The sequence below is a fragment of the Saimiri boliviensis genome, chromosome 2, assembly GCF_048565385.1.
Source record: "Saimiri boliviensis isolate mSaiBol1 chromosome 2, mSaiBol1.pri, whole genome shotgun sequence".
In the NCBI taxonomy this organism is placed as follows: Eukaryota; Metazoa; Chordata; class Mammalia; order Primates; family Cebidae; genus Saimiri; species Saimiri boliviensis.
The window spans coordinates 58,732,231-58,751,591 of NC_133450.1; the positions used below are offsets into that span (position 1 = coordinate 58,732,231).

The window sequence follows — 19,361 nt, forward strand, 5'->3', positions numbered from 1 at the left end:
CTGTGCTTAAGAGCAAGTCTACAGTCATTTGGTAATAAGCTGGGTTTCCCTTCTTACTGGCTTCATTTAATCTCTTTGTTAATCTTCGGTTTTTCTACTGTGTGTCTCCATATAGATTATTTTTCTCTCTTCTGACTTGGGTTTGTTGCGCTTTCTGAATTCATGTTTTCCTTCAGTTCTGAAAATTTCTCAGCCATTGTCTTTTCTGACGTTGTCTCTCTTCCATCTTCTCACTTCCTGGAACTCCGTATCTTTTTATTCAGTAAACCGTTATCTGAAGTTCTTTGCCACCTAAGTGTACTGTTTTTTTATTTTTTCCACATCTCACAGCTTATTTCCTATGTTATGATTCTGACCTAAGACAGACTTTATTGGTAAGAATTCTGTGAGCGTTGGTCAGAGGATGTACCTCCTCAGTCTCTACTTTTCTTTCTGCTGGATTGTTTCAGCTAGGCATCATGGTGTGCCACCAGCCAGTGACTAATTTTTGTGCTTGGGATTTCTTGGAAGGTGCAGGTAGTCTGTGTTTGAATTTCAAGTACATAGAGGTCAGGCTTGGGAGGTTATACTTTCAGGGAAACTTTTCCCCTCACTTACTGCCTAGGCAGAGACAGGCATATATCCCTTGGGTGGATCTTACTTTTACATTGTAGTCCTTCAGGGTTTTGTGTGGGATCCCAATTCCAGTTCCCTACTCTGCTTAGGGCCAAGACCTTTCTCTTTTTCCCTTAGTCCCTGAAAAGCATGTCTTTAAGTTATTGATACCAGCAAATTCCTTCAAGGAAGCCACAGCTTCATCAGGTTAACATGCTGCTTTCTAGCTCCTTGTTGATTTTGGGTCCTTGGGGATATCCCTTATTTTCTTACTTTTTTATGGAGATAGGGGTCTTGCTATGTTGCCAAGGCTGGTCTTGAACTCTTGTTCTTCAGTAATTCTCCCACCTCACCCTCTCAAAGCATTAGGATTACAGGTGTGAGCCACTGTGTCAAGCCACAACTTTATTTTCTCAAGAGTTTAGGAATATCTTTATAAGGATGTTTGTGGTACTTCATCCAGGATATCTGTCTGTGTGTGTTGGGTATCTAGTCCAATGTATTGTAAGAGGCAGAAGTCAACAGGTAGTATTTTTTACTTGAACAAATATGTGGATCTTCTTTCTCTTTTTTTTTCCTTTAATTTTTTTTTTCTTTTTTTCTTTTTTACCCCTTTCACTTTTACATGATGTGGACTGAGTCTTCTTTCACTTTCATCATTTTTCAGCTTTGAAAGTCTTCTCTGCCATAGAGATGCTAAATATTAACCTAAATTTTTTCTATTAATAGTTTAGTTGTGGCTTGACATTTTTATGTTTTAACATGTAATTAATTTGTTATAAATCATTTGTTATATAATAAACCTGAAGATATTAGTAGTTCAAAGACATTCTAGATAGAAGAAATGAAGCGGGGTGAAAGGTAACATATCTTTAAAATGTGATATATTTTATATTCACTCTGTCATTTGAATCCTTTCAACAACACTATGGAATAGGAATTATCTTGATTTAATGAATGGGTTAACTGAGGCTAATAGAAGTTGATTAATTTTCTCAGGGTCACACAATTAATGAGCAACAGAACCAGGATTGAGATCCTTTGATCTTTGTACTCATTCATGCAGTTTACCATTTAATCTGAATGTCATTATTCAGGGCTTTTTATCTGCTATTCTTTCATTCTTACGTTTGACTCATATGAAAATAATTCCATGAGGCAAGTGGAAGTGGAAGGAAGGAAGACACCCTGCCGATTGTCAAAATAAAAGTTTGTTCAGCAGCAGATAGAGAGGAGGGGCAGGACCAGAGACTGGACATGTTCACACAGGCATGCATACAGAATCCCCGAAGCCATGTGGACAAGAGGCAGCAGATGGTTTGTATCAAATTAGGAAAGGAAATCACATGTATAGAATATGACAATGTGCCAGACACTAAGACAGGTGGAGATGCTTTATTTAGGTTATCTCAGTTAAGCCTCGCCACAGGGCTTGAGATATGAGTATAAAAATCTGACAGCAGGTGATAGCAAGGTCTCAGTCAGAAGCCTTCAGCGTTCATGTTAGGATTCAAGTTCTTGAGAAAATTGGTGAAAACTATTCAGGGTTCTGATCATTTGGTTGTTTATTCACTTAATTTTTTTCTGATTGTAACATTAGTGTCTATTGAGAAATAAGACTAAATGAAGATAAAATCAACTGTAATCTACCAACCAGAGGTTAATCACTGTTAATAAGTATGGTTTTAATTTGGGAGGGGGACTTTGTTTTTGAGACAGAGTCTTGTTCTGTTGCCCAGGCTGCAATGCAGTGGGGCAATCTCAGCTCACTACAATCTCCAAATCCCAGGCTTAAGTGAATCTTGTGCCTCAACCTCCCACGTAGCTGGAATTACAGCAGGTGCCTGCCACCACACTGGCTAATTTTTTGTATATTTTGTAGATACAGGGTCTTGCCATGTTTCTCAGGCTGGTCTCGAACTCCTGGCCACAAGTAATCCTCCTGCCTAAGCCTTCGAAAGTGCTGGGATTACAGGTGTGAGCCGCCATGACTGGCCTATTTTTTTAAAAACTAGCTGGTATGATTTTGAATGTACTATTTTATATCTTAACTTATTTTCAAGCAGCATTTTTTGAGCATGCTATGTCTCTAGATGCTCTTTTAAAAAATTCGTTGTGGTCAGGTGCAGTGGCTCATGTCTGTAATCCCAGTACTTTGGGAGGAGATCACTTGAGGTCAGGAGTTCATGACCAGCCTGGCCAACATGATGAAACCCATCTCTACTAAAAATACAAAAATTATCTGGGTGTGGTCAGGCCTGCCTGTAATCCCAGCTACTCAGCAGGCTGAGACAGGAGAATCAATTGAACCTGGGAGGCGGAGGTTGCAGTGAGCTGAGATCGTGTCACTGTACTCCAGCCTGGATGACAGAGCAAGACTCCTTCTCAAAAAAAAAAAAAAAAAAAAAAAAAAGATTTGTTGTTAGCAGGTAATGTGTGTATATATTTTTGAAGGCACAGCCTTATAATTTATAATGAAAAACAGCAGTCTTCTGTCTTATTTTTAAATTCTGTATCCCAGTGGCAATTATATTTCTTTTTTTTTTTGAAATGGAGTTTTGCTCTTGTTATCCAGGCTGGAGTGCAATGGCATGATCTTGGCTCACCGCAACCTCCGTCTTCTGGGTTCAGGCAGTTCTCCTGCCTCAGCCTCCTGAGTAGCTGGGATTACAGGCACGTGCCACCATGCCCAGCTAATTTTTTGTATTTTTAGTAGAGACGGGGTTTCACCATGTTGACCAGGATGGTCTTGATCTCTTGACCCCGTGATCCACCCACTTCGGCCTCCCAAAGTGCTGGGATTATAGGCGTGAGCCACTGCGTCCAGCCCGGCAATTATATTTCTAACTCATTTATCGGTTGCTTCTGGACCTTCATAATTCTTTCTTAAAAAAAATTTTTTTTTTTTTTTTTTTAGAGATGGGGTTTGACCCTGCTGGTTTCAAACTCCTGACCTCAGGTGATCTGCCCTCCTCTGCTTCCCACAGCGCTGGAATTACAGGCGTGAGCCACCCCGCTTGGCCAAAAAAATTTTTTTTGTAGATATGGGGTCTTGCTATATTGCCCAGGCTGGTTTTGAACCCCTGGCCTCAAGTGATCCTCCTGCTTTGGCCTCCCAAAGTGCTGGGATTACAAGTGTGAGCCACTGCACCTGGCCATTATATTTCTAAATAAAGCAGTTTTAGATATTATCTGTTGGTTTCCTATTATGGAAGCTGAGGATTCTTCTGTTCCATTCTTCTAATACTGTTGTGTTATAATTTTTGTTTTAAATTATAAATATTGTTCACTGAGTCAAGAGTTACATTATGTTTAAAATTTTTCTTGTGTATTATTTTAAACCTTGGAATTAATAATTGCTTCATTTATAATTTGTTAGTTTTTTCTGTTTATCAATTCTTTCCACAGACCCTAGCAGATCTTTGAAGGCCTTCTAATGCTGTTTTCTTTTTTAATTAAACTAAGCATGTATAGTTCTTTTGATTTTTCGTGAAGCCTGAGTATTCCACAAAATAAAAAGCATGTTACTTAATGGACTCAAGAAAAGTAAAAAAAAAAAAAAAAAAGCATGGGACCTCTCATAAGTTTTCAACTATATGAAGATTTAAGCCCAGGTCCAGTAAAGGTCAAAACTGGTTCTCATTTTAAAGTTAGTTGTAAACAGTGTCTTCTCATGACTTCTAGAATGACCTAGAAAAGCCCCTCATGTTTGCTTCTTTCAGATACTGAAGTCCTAATGCTGTTTTCTCTGTGATCGATTGCATCAGATAATCCATCAGCCTCCTTTTCTTCTGAAGGGCTCCCTCCTGGAAGCAACCCCTCTATCCCTCCTGTCCCCTATCCTCTTGCTTCATCTTTCACGTAGAGGCCAGCTGCATCTGTCTTCACGGGACATCTTTTTACCAGAAACCTGTTATGTCCCCTTCCCCTCTCCTCTGTTAGCATCTTATTTTCTCCTTAAGTTTATAGAGTGTATCTTTCAGTAGCATTCTGAGAGTGGATTTCTAGAAGTTAGTTTTTTGAGACTTCTTGTATTGCTTATCCATTGCTTTATAATAAATTACTCAAAAACTTAGTGGCTTAACACAATAATAAACATTTATTACTTTGCAGTCTCAGTGACCGGGAATTTGGGAGCAACTTAGCTGGATGGTTCTAGCTCAGGGAATCCCACGAAGTTGCAGTGAAGATATCAGCCAGGGATGCAGTCACCTAAAGGCTTGATTGGAGGCTGGCAGATCCGCTTCCAGGGTGGCTCACTCACAGGCTGGCAAGTTGTTGCTGGTTTTTGGTGAGAAGCCTTAGTTTTTTCCACAAGCAGATTGAGTGTCCTTATAACCTGGTGGCTAGGTTCTCCCAGACTGAGTGATCCAAGTTAGCAAGATGGAGGTGACTGTTTTTTATGACCTAGATTTCTATTACATTCTGTTCCTTAGAAGTTAGTTGCTACATCCTGGTCCTAATCTTTTTTTTTTTTTTTTTTTTTTTTGAGACAGAGTCTCACTCTGTTGCCCAGGCTGAAGTGCAATGGTGTGATCTCGGCTCACTGCAACCTCTGCCTCCCAGGTTCAAGTGATTCTCCTGCTTTACTCACCTGGGTAGCTGAGGTTATAGGCACCTGCACCATGCCTGGCTAATTTTTGCATGTTTTTAGTAGAGATGGGGTTTCACCATGTTGGCCAGACTGGTCTCAAACTCCTGAATTCAAGTGATCTGCCAGCCTCAGCCTCCCAAAGTGCTGGGAGTACAGGCATGAGCCACCATGCCTGGCCTGTCCTACCAGTTTTCAAGAAAGAGGGTTAGTTTCTACCATTTGAAGTTAGGAGTATCAAAGGATTATCATTTTGATTCCTTATTCTTTGTATATGACCTGTTTTCTTCCTAGATACATTTAGGATCTTCTCTTTACTCTTGTCTTGGTATTGTGGGTTAGTGAGATGATGTGCTTTGATGTGGGTCTTTTTTCATTGATTGTGCTGGATACCTAGAGGAACTTTTAATTTTATGTATTTAATTATTTGAATTTTTAAGAGACAGATTCTCTTTTGCCCAGGCTCAAGTGCAGTGGTGCAATCAGCTCATTGCATCCTCCAACTGCTGGGCTCAAGCAGTCCTCCTGCCTCAGTTCCCTGAGTAGCTGGGACTACAGGCCCACACTGCCATGCTCAGCTAATCTAAAAAAAATATTTTGTAGAGATGGAGTCTCACTGTGTTGTTGAAGCTTATATCAAACTCCTGGGCTCAAGTGATCCTCCTGCCTCAGCATCCCAAAGTGCTGGAATTTTAGATGTGTGTCACTGCGCTTGGCCAGATGAACTTTTTAATAAAAAAACTCATGTCTTCAGTTCTTGGAAATTTCTTTATATTGTTTCTTTAATATTTTCTTGTAGCTTTCATTTTATGAATTTAATTCTTTAGTCCATTTACTTTCACGTATAATGTAAATTATACATAATGTAAAGCAAAAATTATTCAGGATATAATTAAACTCATTTTTCTTTTTTTCGAGACAAACTCTTGCTCTGGCACCCAAGCTGGAGTGCAGTGGTGCCATCTCAGCTTCCTGCAACCTCTGCCTTACCAGTTCAAGCGATTCTAGTGCCTCATCCTCCCAAGTAGCTGGGATTACAGGTGCCTACCACTGTGTCTGGCTAATTTTTTTGTATTTCTACTAGAGATGATGGGGTTTCACCTTGTTGGCCAGGCTGGTTTGGAACTCCTGACCTCAAGTGATCCACCTGCCTCCACCTTCCAAAGTGCTAGGATTACAGGCATGAGCCACCATGTCTGGCCTAAACTAATTTTTCTGTTGTCATTTATTGTTACCAGATTTTCAGATGATTCGAAAAAAGTTACCTTTGTCATTTCCCCAGAACCAATGTCTGTTTCTGAGTTTTAAAATTCTGTTCTGCATATTTTTGTATTCCAATTCAGTATACTTAAAAAAACAAAACAAAAACTATTGTAGCATTTTAATGTGTCACTCTCTGATAATATTAGCCCATTAAAATCTTCCAGGCCTCCAGTCCTGATGGAAGTTGAGAATTGTGAGGTATCTAAGTCAGGGAACTGCCAAAGAGGAGTTGGTTCTGAACACAGGTCAGTCCAAAAATGGGAGCTTGGGGCCCCTTTCCTGGGGCTCCTTAAAGCTGTCCTGCTGAGAAACAGCATAGGCGTCAGCCTGGGAAAGGGGTTATTAGTGAGCAGGATCAGTAATTCTAGATGTGGAGACTAGGGGGATGTGGGATCTTGAAATCAAACCTATACTTATGAGTAGTATTTTTTTTTTAAACTAAAATAACTATTGAACATGGAAATCTCTGCAGTCACCAAAGCAAGAGATTTTGCCCCCTTCTTTCGCAGGTATCTTTTAGCTGTTCCATTAGGGGTTCATTTTCTCGTCAGGGGAGCTTTTTGAGGGTCTTGAGAAGCTGGAGAAAAGAGAGAGAACTTTCCAAGAAAAGAGAAATAAGTATGAGAATGGATTCAAGGCAGGTCTACTTTAAAGTATACTTCTGATATCTTTAGAGATGCCTTCAATGCTTCAAACATTTCTGTTTCATTGTGGCTTTTAAAAAAATCATAGTGATTAGTGGATTTTTTGAAGAATTTCTGCTTGGCCTAATTTATCAATGGGAAGAAAAGAGAATATACCAATCAAATGTTCATATTCTTAAAAGCAAAAGGCTTATCACTCCAGCTCTGCATTTAGAGTCATCTTTGGATGGGGAGATTGTGTCTATTTGTAGCTGCTACCATGATCTTGTGGAGGGGGACTGGTCTTCCCTTTTCTCTGATATTTTTCAAGTCTTGTAGCACAATATAGATAAGGCTGGAATATTTCATTAGACTATCAAAGGCAGGGGATCAAGCAAAAGGAAGTAAGCATGGAGAACAGCATGCAGTGAGACCATTTTTCTTATGAAAACTAGTTTTAGTTTTCAGCTTTGCTTTCTCCTAAGTTCCTGGCTTGCCTCAAATTGATAGAAGCCATTTTTCCCTGCCATTCAGGAAGCCCTTCAAGCACGTATAGTTTCTAAATTTCAAACTCAAGAGAGAGGGCTTCATGATTGACACCAGGAATGCTGCCTACATGGGTGTGGCTTATGTTTTCTACATGTAGTAATAGCCAACTGTATCCCAGTAGCTTTCACGAGACAGTCATATCTAGCTATGTGCAATCATCTAATATCTTTTACTAGAGATAAACATGGTCATAGGTTTTTTTTGTGTAATTGATCTTTATATATTGTACTTACGTACATTTTATGGCTTTTTAAATTAGGGCTATGGTATTTATAATTAATTAAAAACAATGGACTAGGGGCCGGGCGCGGTGGCTCAAGCCTGTAATCCCAGCAATTTGGGAAGCCGAGGCGGGTGGATCACGAGGTCAAGAGATCGAGACCATACTGGTCAACATGGTGAAACCCCGTCTCTACTAAAAATGCAAAAAACTAGCTGGGCATGGTGGCGCATGCCTGTAATCCCAGCTACTCAGGAGGCTGAGGCAGGAGAATTGCCTGAACCCAGGAGGCGGAGGTTGCGGTGAGCTGAGATCGCGCCATTGCACTCCAGCCTGGGTAATAAGAGCGAAACTCAGTCTCAAAAAAAAAAAAAAAGACAATGGACTAGAGCTAGTAGACCTGGGTTCTAGTCTATTTGCCAGTCTTGTCTGTTTTAGCAGTTCAGTCTTTCTATAGTTTTATGGAGAGATTTGGATATGATTATTCTGTAATTTTATAATTTAGACTATAATTGAATTATTTTAAATAATTAAAAAATTTATACTTGAATCTTTCTCTTTGCCTCTCTTAATATGATGCTGACATATTAGTGAGGCATAATGGACCAATTATTATTTCCATGAGAAAATATAATCCATTTTATAATGATATACTTTATAAGAAAAGTTTTCCATTATGGTGACAGGCGGGACCTGCTTATATTTAAAAGGGGTCATAGGCGTTTGCTATGAGTTTTTTATAAAGTAAATATTTACCTTTAAATGTACCTCACACATAATTTAGATGTTCTTACACAGAATGTAATTGCATGTAGTTAAATCTTATGTATAGATTCTATATTTTCTAGTTTATTTCTTTCATGTATTTGACATTTCCTCTTTAAAATTTTTAATTGAATTGAAAAAGCAAACAAAAGCATCATATAGTAAAGTACTTTATTTGGTACTCTTAGCTAGGATACACCAATTTTTTTCTTTCTACTTAAGTATAGTCTGTTTTTCTCCCCAGAGTGAAAAGCTGTTGTTATATGATACAGTCCAGAGTGAACTAGAAGAGAAGATAAGAAGGCTTGAAGAGGATAGGCACAGCATTGACATTACCTCAGGTACGGAGAATGTTATGATTGTGATGTTTGAGTGGCACCAAACCTTTGCTTTACTGCAGTGTCCCATCATATCTTAGTCTTCTAATATTAATATTATGTAAATGAAATGTCCCAGCAAAAGAGGAACAGAAAAGAGCTCTATGCAATTGTGATTATATTGTTACTTTAATTTGAATTCACACTTCAGAAAGATGTAAAAAATGGAGCACATGACAAGGGACAAAACAGAAGTATGACAGGAACCTCCTGGAAGAATAGTGTGCGGGCTGGGCATGGTGCTGCGTATCTATATCTGTAGTCCCAGCTATGCAGGAGACTGAGGCAGGAGCATCCTTTGATCCCAGGAGTTTGAGATTGTAGTGAGCCTTTTCAGACTGGGTGACCCTGTCTCTAAAAAAAAGAATAATATTGGAGTTAGGTGCAGTATATGTTTTTCCCTGTAAGTCTTAAAAGACTGTCATGTGGAAGAAGGAATGAAAACCTTTTTGACATTATACAAGGTAGGACAAACCTGATAGAAGTTACAGGGAGGTAGATTATTGTTTCAGAAAAAGGAATAATTATCAATGATTATATCAGTCCATTGTGAAACTGGCTTTTTCAGGGTACTATGGAAAGGTTTTCTGCATTGAATGGAAGGTCTACTAGATTATCCTACAGTTCTCGAGTATATATTACTTTATCTGTTATAAATTTTACTTCTCTATGGAATAGGCATGGTGGAGACAGATTAGCTGAGCTCTAGTACCGGTGCTCCCTCACCTACTAGTTGGGTGACCACTGACAGTTACTTCACTTTTCTAAATCAGTCTCCTTGTCGGTAAAAGGGAAGTAATAAGAATATCTACCTCAGTGGTAGCTTTGAGGATTAGGTGAGACAATGCCTGTAATACACATTTTACAAAGTGCCTAATAACATGCTAATCAGTTCTTAGTCTTTAAGTGCCAAATTGATTTTTGCTTTAATAAAGGTGGAGGCAAACTTAAAGACATAGCTGCTCATGAAATTATGTACAGCTTAATGTATATATACCCAGCTGCCAATGAAGTTTTGTACATTTTTATATGTAAACAGCCACCATAAAATTAGAGTCTTTTTTCTTCCTTTGTTCACTGGAAACCTGCTAATACTTAATCTTTATTTACCTACCAGAGCTGTGGAATGATGAGCTTCAATCAAGAAAAAAGAGGAAGGATCCTTTCAGTCCTGACAAAAAGAAGCCAGTTGTCGTTTCAGATATCCTTTTCCAAATTTTCTGTTTTTATTTCCCCTTGATGTACATTTTTCCATTGTGTATGTCTTTATAAGTTTTATTTGTAAACATTGACTTTATTTGCATAATTCTGTAATAAGCAAAAGATGATTTCTTTACAAAACTGATTGAAGACAGAGGATATAGCGTATAGTTTAGGTCAAGAGAGGTGGGAGAGAAGAAATTCAGTCATGATCTCAACTTTGAAAATTCATATGGCTTGTGGTTCACCAAGGGCTTTGATGTGAAGCAACTGTTTAGTATACAGTATGATTGTTTAATTCTCATGTGTCCTTCTTTTTTTTTGAGACAGGGTTTCACTGTGTCACCTGGGCTGGAGTGCACTGGCACAGTTGTGGCTCACCTTAGCCTTGGCCTCTTGGGCTCAGGTGATGATCCTCCCAACGCAGCCTCCTGAGTAGCTAGGACTATGGGCACATGCCACCCACCCAGCTAATTTTTGTATTTTTTGTAGAGATGGGGTTTTGCCATGTTGCCCAGGCTGGTCTTGAACTCCTGGGCTCAAGCAGTCTGTTCACATCAGCCTTCCAAAGTGCTAGGATTACAGGCATGAACCAAAGCGACTAGCCTCATGGGTACTTTTTAAAAATATATTTTGGCCAGACACGGTGGCTGACGCCTGTAATCCTAGCACTTTGGGAGGCCAAGGCAGGCGGATCACGAGGTCAGGAGTTCAAGACCAGACTGACCAATGTGGTGATACCTGTCTCTACTAAAAAATACAAAAATTAGCTGGGCATGGTATCTCGTGCCTGTAATCCCAGCTACTTGGGAGGCTGAGGGTAGGAGAATTGCTTGAACTGGGACCCAGGAGGCGGAGGTTACAGTGAGCTGAGATTACGCCACTGCATTCCAGCCTGGGCTACAGACCAAGACTCCATCTCAAAAATATATATATATATTTTAATGTTTCCAAAATTGGACTGTGAATATGTATATTCAATTTTGGCATTCCCTATGGTACCATCTCTCTATCCCCATCTTTTCCCATCTACCTTACAAACCAGTGATTAGGTTATTGATATATATTATAATCAATGATATCATAGAATTATGGGCGTGTGGTTATGACATCGGAAGTTCTAGGCGGTATTTATGCTGGTACTGAGTGGTTGAAGAATAACTTGAAGTCAGAATTTAGGATGCCAGATAATTATGTCCATAAATCATTGTTCCATTCTCTGAAATGTAGAACTTTGGAACTATAATTCAAAGTGTGATATTCTTACAGCTAAATTGACCTTGACTTTTTAACGTCCATATATAGTTTATATGCTGCAAGATCTTGATATTCTTGAAGACTGGACAACAATTAGGAAGGTATGATTAAAGAGCTGTGGAACACAAGTTTATTTTTATAGTCTTTTTCAGATTCTGTGATTTTTTTTAATCAGTACATCAAAATATTATTGTGAATATGCTTTGCTTTTGCAACATTTTTCTAAGGCAATTTAATACAATTAACAGTGAACTACAAGGAGTTTGTTTTTTTTTTTTTAACTTTTTTTTTTTGAGACGGAGTTTCACTCTTGTTACCCAGGCTTGAGTGCAATGGCGCGATCTCGGCTCACCGCAACCTCCGCCTCCCGGGTTCAGGCAATTCTCCTGCCTCAGCTTCCTGAGTAGCTGGGATTATAGGCACGCGCCACCATGCCCAGCTAATTTTTTGTATTTTTAGTAGAGACGGGGTTTCACCATGTTGACCAGGATGGTCTCGATCTCTTGACCTCGTGATCCACCCGCCTCGGCCTCCCAAAGTGCTGGGATTACAGGCTTGAGCCACCGCGCCCGGCTGAACAAGGAGTTTTTAAGAATTAGAGACATGTCAGCAGTTTGGTTGTAGTTTTTCTATAATAATGTAATTAATAATGTATGAAAAAGTCCAAGAAAAGCCCAAAAATAATATCCCCACCTGTACCTAGTACTTTGGCTGGCCCTGTACTTTCTATATCGAATGTTATAGAAAACATTCGATAAATATTTCAAAGGAACATTTGAACCCTTATCATGTGTCTTGCATCCTGTCATTAAACATTCAAGAATTATAGGCTTTTCTGTGCTTGCCTGAAAGTGGAGGCTTATTTTCCATATTACATTCTTTCATTTTTATAAATTTCTTAGTTGAGAATTAGAGATTACGTATTTCAGGCATTGAAAACACGTCTAGGAGAAATTGTTATCCATCATATTCTTTATGGTCTTAGACATTAAAAATTTATTAGAGCAGTTAATGGTTATACTTTACTGTCTTTGTTATGGAGTTAATCAGTAGTATTGTATATATTAAATAGTTACCAAAATATATTTTCAGTCTGAACTCAGACTTTTTTTTTTTTTTTTAAATGAAGGCAATGGCTACATTGGGGCCACACAGAGTGAAAACAGAACGTAAGTCATTTATTCTGAGATGAAAAATACTCTCTTTGGAGACTTGTTGAATCAGGGTTGTTAAATCATCTACATACTAAAGAACTCTCCCATCAGTGGTTTTATTTCATCAGTGAACACTCTACCTGGAATTATGAGGAATTCTTCTGGAGTCATTAATTTATGTAAAAATTTCAAAATTTCTGAATGTGGTATAATTATTTCAGTGTTCAGCTACATTGCTATTGCTAATAATGGATGAGTAACTCAAAAAGTATTCATGTAGTGTTTTTTATGGGCTCTGTAATTCTGTAGAGGAGGTATTTGGAATTTGTGGATTGGCTTCAGAGATTCTGTGAATCCCCTGAAATTATGTGCAAAATTCTGTGTGTGCATTTTCTGAGGAGAGATATCAGAATGCTGACATTTACACATTCTGATATGCCTTAGTAAAATTCATATCAATTACACTTCCTTGATTTTTTTTTTTTTTTTGAAAGTCTAAAATCACTGTCAAAATGTGATGAACATTAGTGTTTAGGGTAAATTTCTCTGTTTCTGCCTTCTTTCACTATAGGTGAGATTTCCTAATCCTTCTAAAGATAATGAAGCCAGATTAAAAAGAAAAACATATTGGAAATACTTAGGAAAGGAATTTCTAGTCACATTTAAACAGATAAAGTAATCTATAAGAGACCAATTTCTGTTTTAGGCTGAGCATGGTGGCTCATACCTAGAGTGATCCCAGCATTTTGGGAGGCCAAGGCAGGGAGATCATTTGAGCCCAGAAGTTGGAGATCACTTGAGCCCTTCAGGTGGAAGCTCCAGTGAGCCATGATCACACCACTGTACTGGGCAACAGAACAAGATTCTGTCTCTAAGAAAAAAAAAATTCTGTTTTATCTTTAACCCAATAATTCCTTTAAACTTTATATTATATGAGGGAATTGCAGCAGCATTTGCCCTGGGGAATTAACTGCCAGGGCAGCTGCCTAGATCTGTAGAGCAGTGGTTCTTTTTTAAATAGAGATGAGGTTTCACCTTGTTGGTCAGGGTGGTTTTGAACTCCTGACCTCAGGTGATCCACCCACCTCGGCCTCCCAAAGTGCTGGAATTACAGGTGTGAGCCACCATGCCCAGCCAGAGCAGTGGTTCTTAACATTTTTGGGTCATAGATTCCTTTTGAGAATCTCATTATCAGTTGAGTGTGCCTCCTTCCCACTCTTGTTGTCTTCAGCATTGTATCCTATTAGTTTTTTTATAGCACTTTAATTTGTACTTTTTAGTTTTGTCTATCTCCTGACTGGATTGTAAGCTCCACAAGGCTACAGCCATATCTCTGTTAGTCACAGTTTTCCTTGCAGCATACTTCCTTGTTTTTTTTTTTTGTTTGTTTTTTTTTGAGATGGAGTCTTGCTCTGTAGTCCAGGCTGGAGTGCAGTGGTGTGATCTCGACTCACTGCAGCCTCCGCCTCTCGGGTTCCGGTTCAAGCAATTCTTCTACCACAGCCTCCCAAATAGCTGGGATTACAGACATGAGCCACCATGCCCAGCTATTTTTTTTATTTTTATTTAATTTTTTTTTTTGTAGTAGAGATGGGATTTCACCATGTTGACCAGTCTGGTCTTGAGCTCCTGACCTCGTGATCCACATGCTTTGGCCTCCCAAAGAGCTGGGATCACAGGTGTGACCCATTGTGCCTGGCCTTACTTCCTTGTTTATAGGAAGTGTTTAGACAACATTTGTTGAACAAACGAATGAATAAATGAATGAATGAATGAATACACCAGACAGTATTTTAGGCTCTGGGGATACAATGGTGAAAAAGATGGGCCTCCTGGAGCCTCTTTAGGGGAGGTGGAATCATATACATGTCTAAACATATAAGAAGATAGTTACAGGTTATGGTAATTACTCTAAAAGAACTGTGCAGTTGAGATAACAATTGAATGAGGAGTGGGTAGAGTGGTTAGGAAAGACCTCTTCAGAGCTGGCATTTGAATGACTTCATGGTATTCTTTTGACGATGTATTTCCATAAAAAACATTTTTTCGTGTATGAGTTATCTGACTAATGCCAGATGATTTCTGGAATTTAAAAATAGAAGTTCTACTTAGGACATTTCCTTTTTAGAATTAAAAGCCTTGGGAACTCTTGGAACATGTATTAAACTCTGCTTCTTTGGGTATGTCAGATGCCTGCAGGGGAAAAAATAAAAAGTATGATTTTCAGTTGAAATTGGCAATTGATATTTAAAATAATACTTAAAATTAGCACTAATTAGCACTAATTATTGATAACATACTTGCTTCCCTTTCTGGTACTTGATTAATTAATTGATGATTTATCGTTCATTGTTTAGCTTTGTTTAGTAGTTATATTAAAAACTTAGTGATTATATGAAAGAATATAAGAAAGCTTTTTATTACATTTTAGGTTTGTTTAAGAAATATTTTTAATCCTTTCTTACATATGCATGGATTGGTGTTAATTCTTAATATTCTGACCCTTTGTTCTTCTGACAGTGTTTTATTAGTATAATAGTTTTTGAACTGATTCTTTTAGCACCTGTGAAACTGGAAAAACATCTGCACAGTGCTAGATCTGAAGAGGGAAGACTGTATTATGATGGTGAATGGTATATACGTGGACAAACAATATGTATTGATAAAAAAGATGAATGTCCTACAAGGTAAAAAAGCCTTTATTATTTCAGTGTTGCTCAGTATTGTCATTTACAACATTGTTGTCAATGAAATATTTTCTGCCTCTATAGCGCACCCATAATGCATCATTAGTTGCCTGTGGATCCTTTTTTCACTTGATATATGGCTTGATTACATGTGTGTGCAGCAGTGTTAATATTTATAAACCAGACTTCATATTAAGTTTATGAACACAAACTTTAATGCAAGTGGAAATGTTGAAATCATTTAGCCAGGTAATTATCCTGTTTCTTAATTGTTGTAGTAGGTAAATTGTTACGATCCTGCTACAGTGACCCTTAAATCAGACTGTTAGGAATTTTTGATGGACCTAGTAATCTTTAACTTTTTTGGATGTGTTACATTATTTTAGATAAAAAGAATTTGTATCAATTAGAATAGGAAATAAATGGAAAATTAACAAAAACCTTAAGAGTAATAGTAATTAAAGTATAACCTAGGGCTGGGTGCAGTGGCTCACACCTGTAATCCCAGCACTTTGGGAAGCCAATGCAGGAGAATCGTGTGAGGCCAGGAGTTCAAGACTAGCTTGGACAACTTGGCAAGACCCTGTCTCTACAAAAAAAAAAAAAAAAAAAAAGAATTAGCCAGATGTGGAGGTGTGTGCTTATAGTCCTAACTAGCTACTTGGGCCAGAGGATCACTTGAGCCCAGGAGTTTGAGGCTGCAGCAAGGTATCATTGCACTACACCACTGTACTCCAGGCTGGGCAACAAAGCGACACCTTGTCTCTCTAGCAACAACAACAACAACAACGACAAAGTATAACTTGAAAACTGCCTTTTAAAAGTCCTAATACTATGTCTAGGCTTAAATAAAGTTTATATAACTATTTATATGGTCTTTTAAGTTTTATCTGGTTGTGACCTTTTGAAAATATTGATGTTAATCACCTTTCATTCTCCAGTAGTGGAGGATTTTATTCTCAGAGTAGTAACCTTCTGCAGTAACAAAATACGGTTTTGTGGGTATCAGTGGTAAATAAAAAAATTTGAGTTTAGTGTACAGTATGCATTTTCCAAATACAGTGGTTTTAATTGTAAGAGTATAATTTTGTCTTTAAATTTTTAGGATTCTACCAACATTGTGCATAATAACTTTTCTCATTGAAGCTCATTGAGCTCACTACAAGTTTATATATTATACTCCTGGATTCTTCCATTTATGTTACTGCTTTTGAGATATTTTACTACTACTTAGCATAAAAGTAGTTTAAGAAGACATGAGGCCAGGTGTGCTCTGCCTGTAGTGATCCCAGTACTTTCGGTGGCCAAGGCAGGAGAATCACTTGAGCCCAGGAGTTTGAGTCCAACCCTAGCTGGTCTCTTTTTAGAGAACCCCATCTCTACAAAGTAAAAAAAAATTATCTGGGTGTGGTGGCATGTACCCTTAGTCCCAGCTACTTCGGCTGAGGTGAGAGGATCACTTGAGTCTGGGAGTTTTGAGCCCTGATCGTGCCCCCGCATTTCAACCTGGGTGACAGAGACCCTGTCTTAAATGACTAAATAAATAAATAGCATTCTTTATAAAATAAATAATTAGGCTGGGTGCAGTGGCTCATGCCTGTAATCCTAGCACTTTGGGAGGCTGAGGCAGGCGGATCATGGGGTCAAGAGTTTAAGACCAACCTGGGCCAGTATTGTGAAACCCATCTCTATTAAAAATAAAAAAATTAGCTAGGTGTGGTGGCAGGCACCTGTGTTCCCAGCTACTCAGGAAGCTGAGGCAGGAGAATCATTTGAACCTGGGAGGTTGAGGTTGCAGTGAGCCAAGATTGCTCACTGCACTCCAGCCTGGGTGACAGAGCGAGACTTTATCTAAAATAATAATAATAATAATAATAATAAATCACAAATCTATTTAAAGAAATAGATTTTCTTATGTAAAGACTGGTAGTGCAAAAAAAAAGAAAATTAGTATAAGTACCGTAGATGGATATTGGGAATTAGTGATTAGTATTTGGGCTGATGTGAGTTACAAGTATAATCCCATGTAAAATAGTGCTTTTAGCTCCAGTTTTTTTTTTTTTTTTTTTTTTTTTTTTTTGAGAGATGGGGTGGGGATGGAATAGGAAGGACGTGCATTTAATAGTTCTTATAGAAAGTAAATTTTACCAACTCTATTAAGAAGTGTTGTCGGATGTGTTATTTTTGGCGGCACGCACTGCTGATAAGCAGCGTTCTGGTAAATACAATTATGTACATACTGAGTCTGCTGTTGTAGGCCAGGTTATTTTGGTTTTATAGGTAATAATCTAAAATGAATTGAGGAGACATGTTGTAATTCATTCATTCATTCTTTTTTTTTTTCTTTTTAGTGCTGTAATTACAACAATTAACCATGATGAAGTTTGGTTTAAGAGGCCTGATGGAAGCAAATCTAAGCTTTACATTTCACAGCTGCAGAAAGGAAAATATTCAATTAAACATTCGTAATCATGATTTAAGTGTTATCTAAATTTACCTATTAGTGTTACCAAATGTAATGTGCCATGAGAGTAAAAAAATGTATTCAATAATTTAATATTCTCACTGAATCAAGAGAGAATGTGTATTGTAGGTAGTACTCTAAGTAGATCTCATTGATATGTTATTAAAAGAAAACAAAAATTTTATCATGATCCTTACATTGATTTGCCTCTTAGGTCTGATGACCAATAGGTATACTGTATATGGTAGGGGTTTCTTTCTAAGCATTTTATTTGGTTTTTAAAAAAGTTATGCAAATTTGTCTTTAGTAAACTATGACTACATTTATCTGCAATTTAAAAAATTTTCCATATCTTTGTCATTCAATGTGTGTTTGTAAATAAGACTGATAAAATATTTCCTATAAATGGTTTGTACTAGTACATTAGTGTTAAATCAGAACTGAAATTTAAACATATATATATGAGCATATATATATATATGTATATATACGTATATATATGAGGATGTATATATGGCATCATCAGCTTATTTAGAACTGATGGCCTTACCTTACAATCGTGTTTTACCCAAAATTAAGCTATTGGGTTTGAAAGCTGAAAGGAGCACTTTTGTAGAATAGCAACTTTTCTTTTCCTCTCCTTGATTGTATGGTGGGGGTGGTGACCTATTTTTACAAATTATACTTAATGAGTAAAATTAGTGTCAAGTGATAACATGCTTCTACCTGTATTTCTAGTGACCCTTTAGAGGCAGGTTTTTATACCTGGTATTTATGATGCAGTATATAAGTGGTGAACAGTAACTGACAGTATTGTGGCGCTTGCTGTACATGTCTGATCTTTTGAAACAGATTTTAGTAAGCATTTTCCAGAGGTAAAACTACATCCTTATTCTAATTTTATTCCTAGGGAAGAATAGACAGGGATCATTTCCTTGAATCTATTTCCAAATTAATATTTTTGTCTTTGGTATTTCTATACTTTAAGGCCATTTGGTGCAATTTAGAAAGTGTTGGCCTCCCTTCCCTTAGCCACATTTAAAATTAACTTCCAAAACCTCAGGAACAGTATAAAGAATAAAACCCTCAGTATAGCAGCACAACTGGCTGTCATATATATTTAGGGTACAACCAAATCAAGTATTCCTGGTGGTCATGTGCACTTTAATTTATTTTACAATGAGAGTTAAGAGAATGAGGAAGAAATCTCCTTATTAACACTTACTGTAGGAATATCTGCATTATTCCTTTTTAAAAATTATTATTTTACCTCTGCAAACATCTTCTTGTGCAGATCACTACTTCACAGTTGCCAAATTTTAACACTTAACTTCTGAATTTCAGTATCAGCAAAGTTATATTACTTTATTCTGTTTCTAATTAACCTTAGCAAATGTACATAATGTCATAACCCAATAGTATTTGACAGTACTTATGTATACAATGTTTGATAAGCATTTTTAATAAGATTTGTATTTTTAAATTTAGTATATAATAAAAAGATGTGTTTGAGTGTGATTTGTAGTGTCTTGGATTACTTATGTGTATTTAGTTCTTTTTATAACCTGTCCACTTCTAAGAAAGATTTGAATAGGTTTACGTTAGTAGATGAGTCGG

At 37.5% G+C, this 19,361-nt stretch overlaps 1 protein-coding gene across 1 annotated transcript in view; it reads left to right on the plus strand.

Annotated features, from left to right (window-relative positions):
* The window catches only part of BRMS1L (BRMS1 like transcriptional repressor), a 47,627-nt gene extending 28,365 nt beyond the window's left edge, over positions 1-19,262 (plus strand). The window contains exons 5-10 of the mRNA XM_003924199.2: positions 8,850-8,946; positions 10,100-10,183; positions 11,476-11,540; positions 12,569-12,608; positions 15,154-15,280; positions 17,632-19,262. Coding sequence (XP_003924248.1) covers positions 8,850-8,946; positions 10,100-10,183; positions 11,476-11,540; positions 12,569-12,608; positions 15,154-15,280; positions 17,632-17,749 — 531 coding nt within the window. The 3' untranslated portion in view covers positions 17,750-19,262. The remainder of the gene's footprint in view (positions 1-8,849; positions 8,947-10,099; positions 10,184-11,475; positions 11,541-12,568; positions 12,609-15,153; positions 15,281-17,631) is intronic.
* Positions 19,263-19,361: the final 99 nt, after the last annotated feature.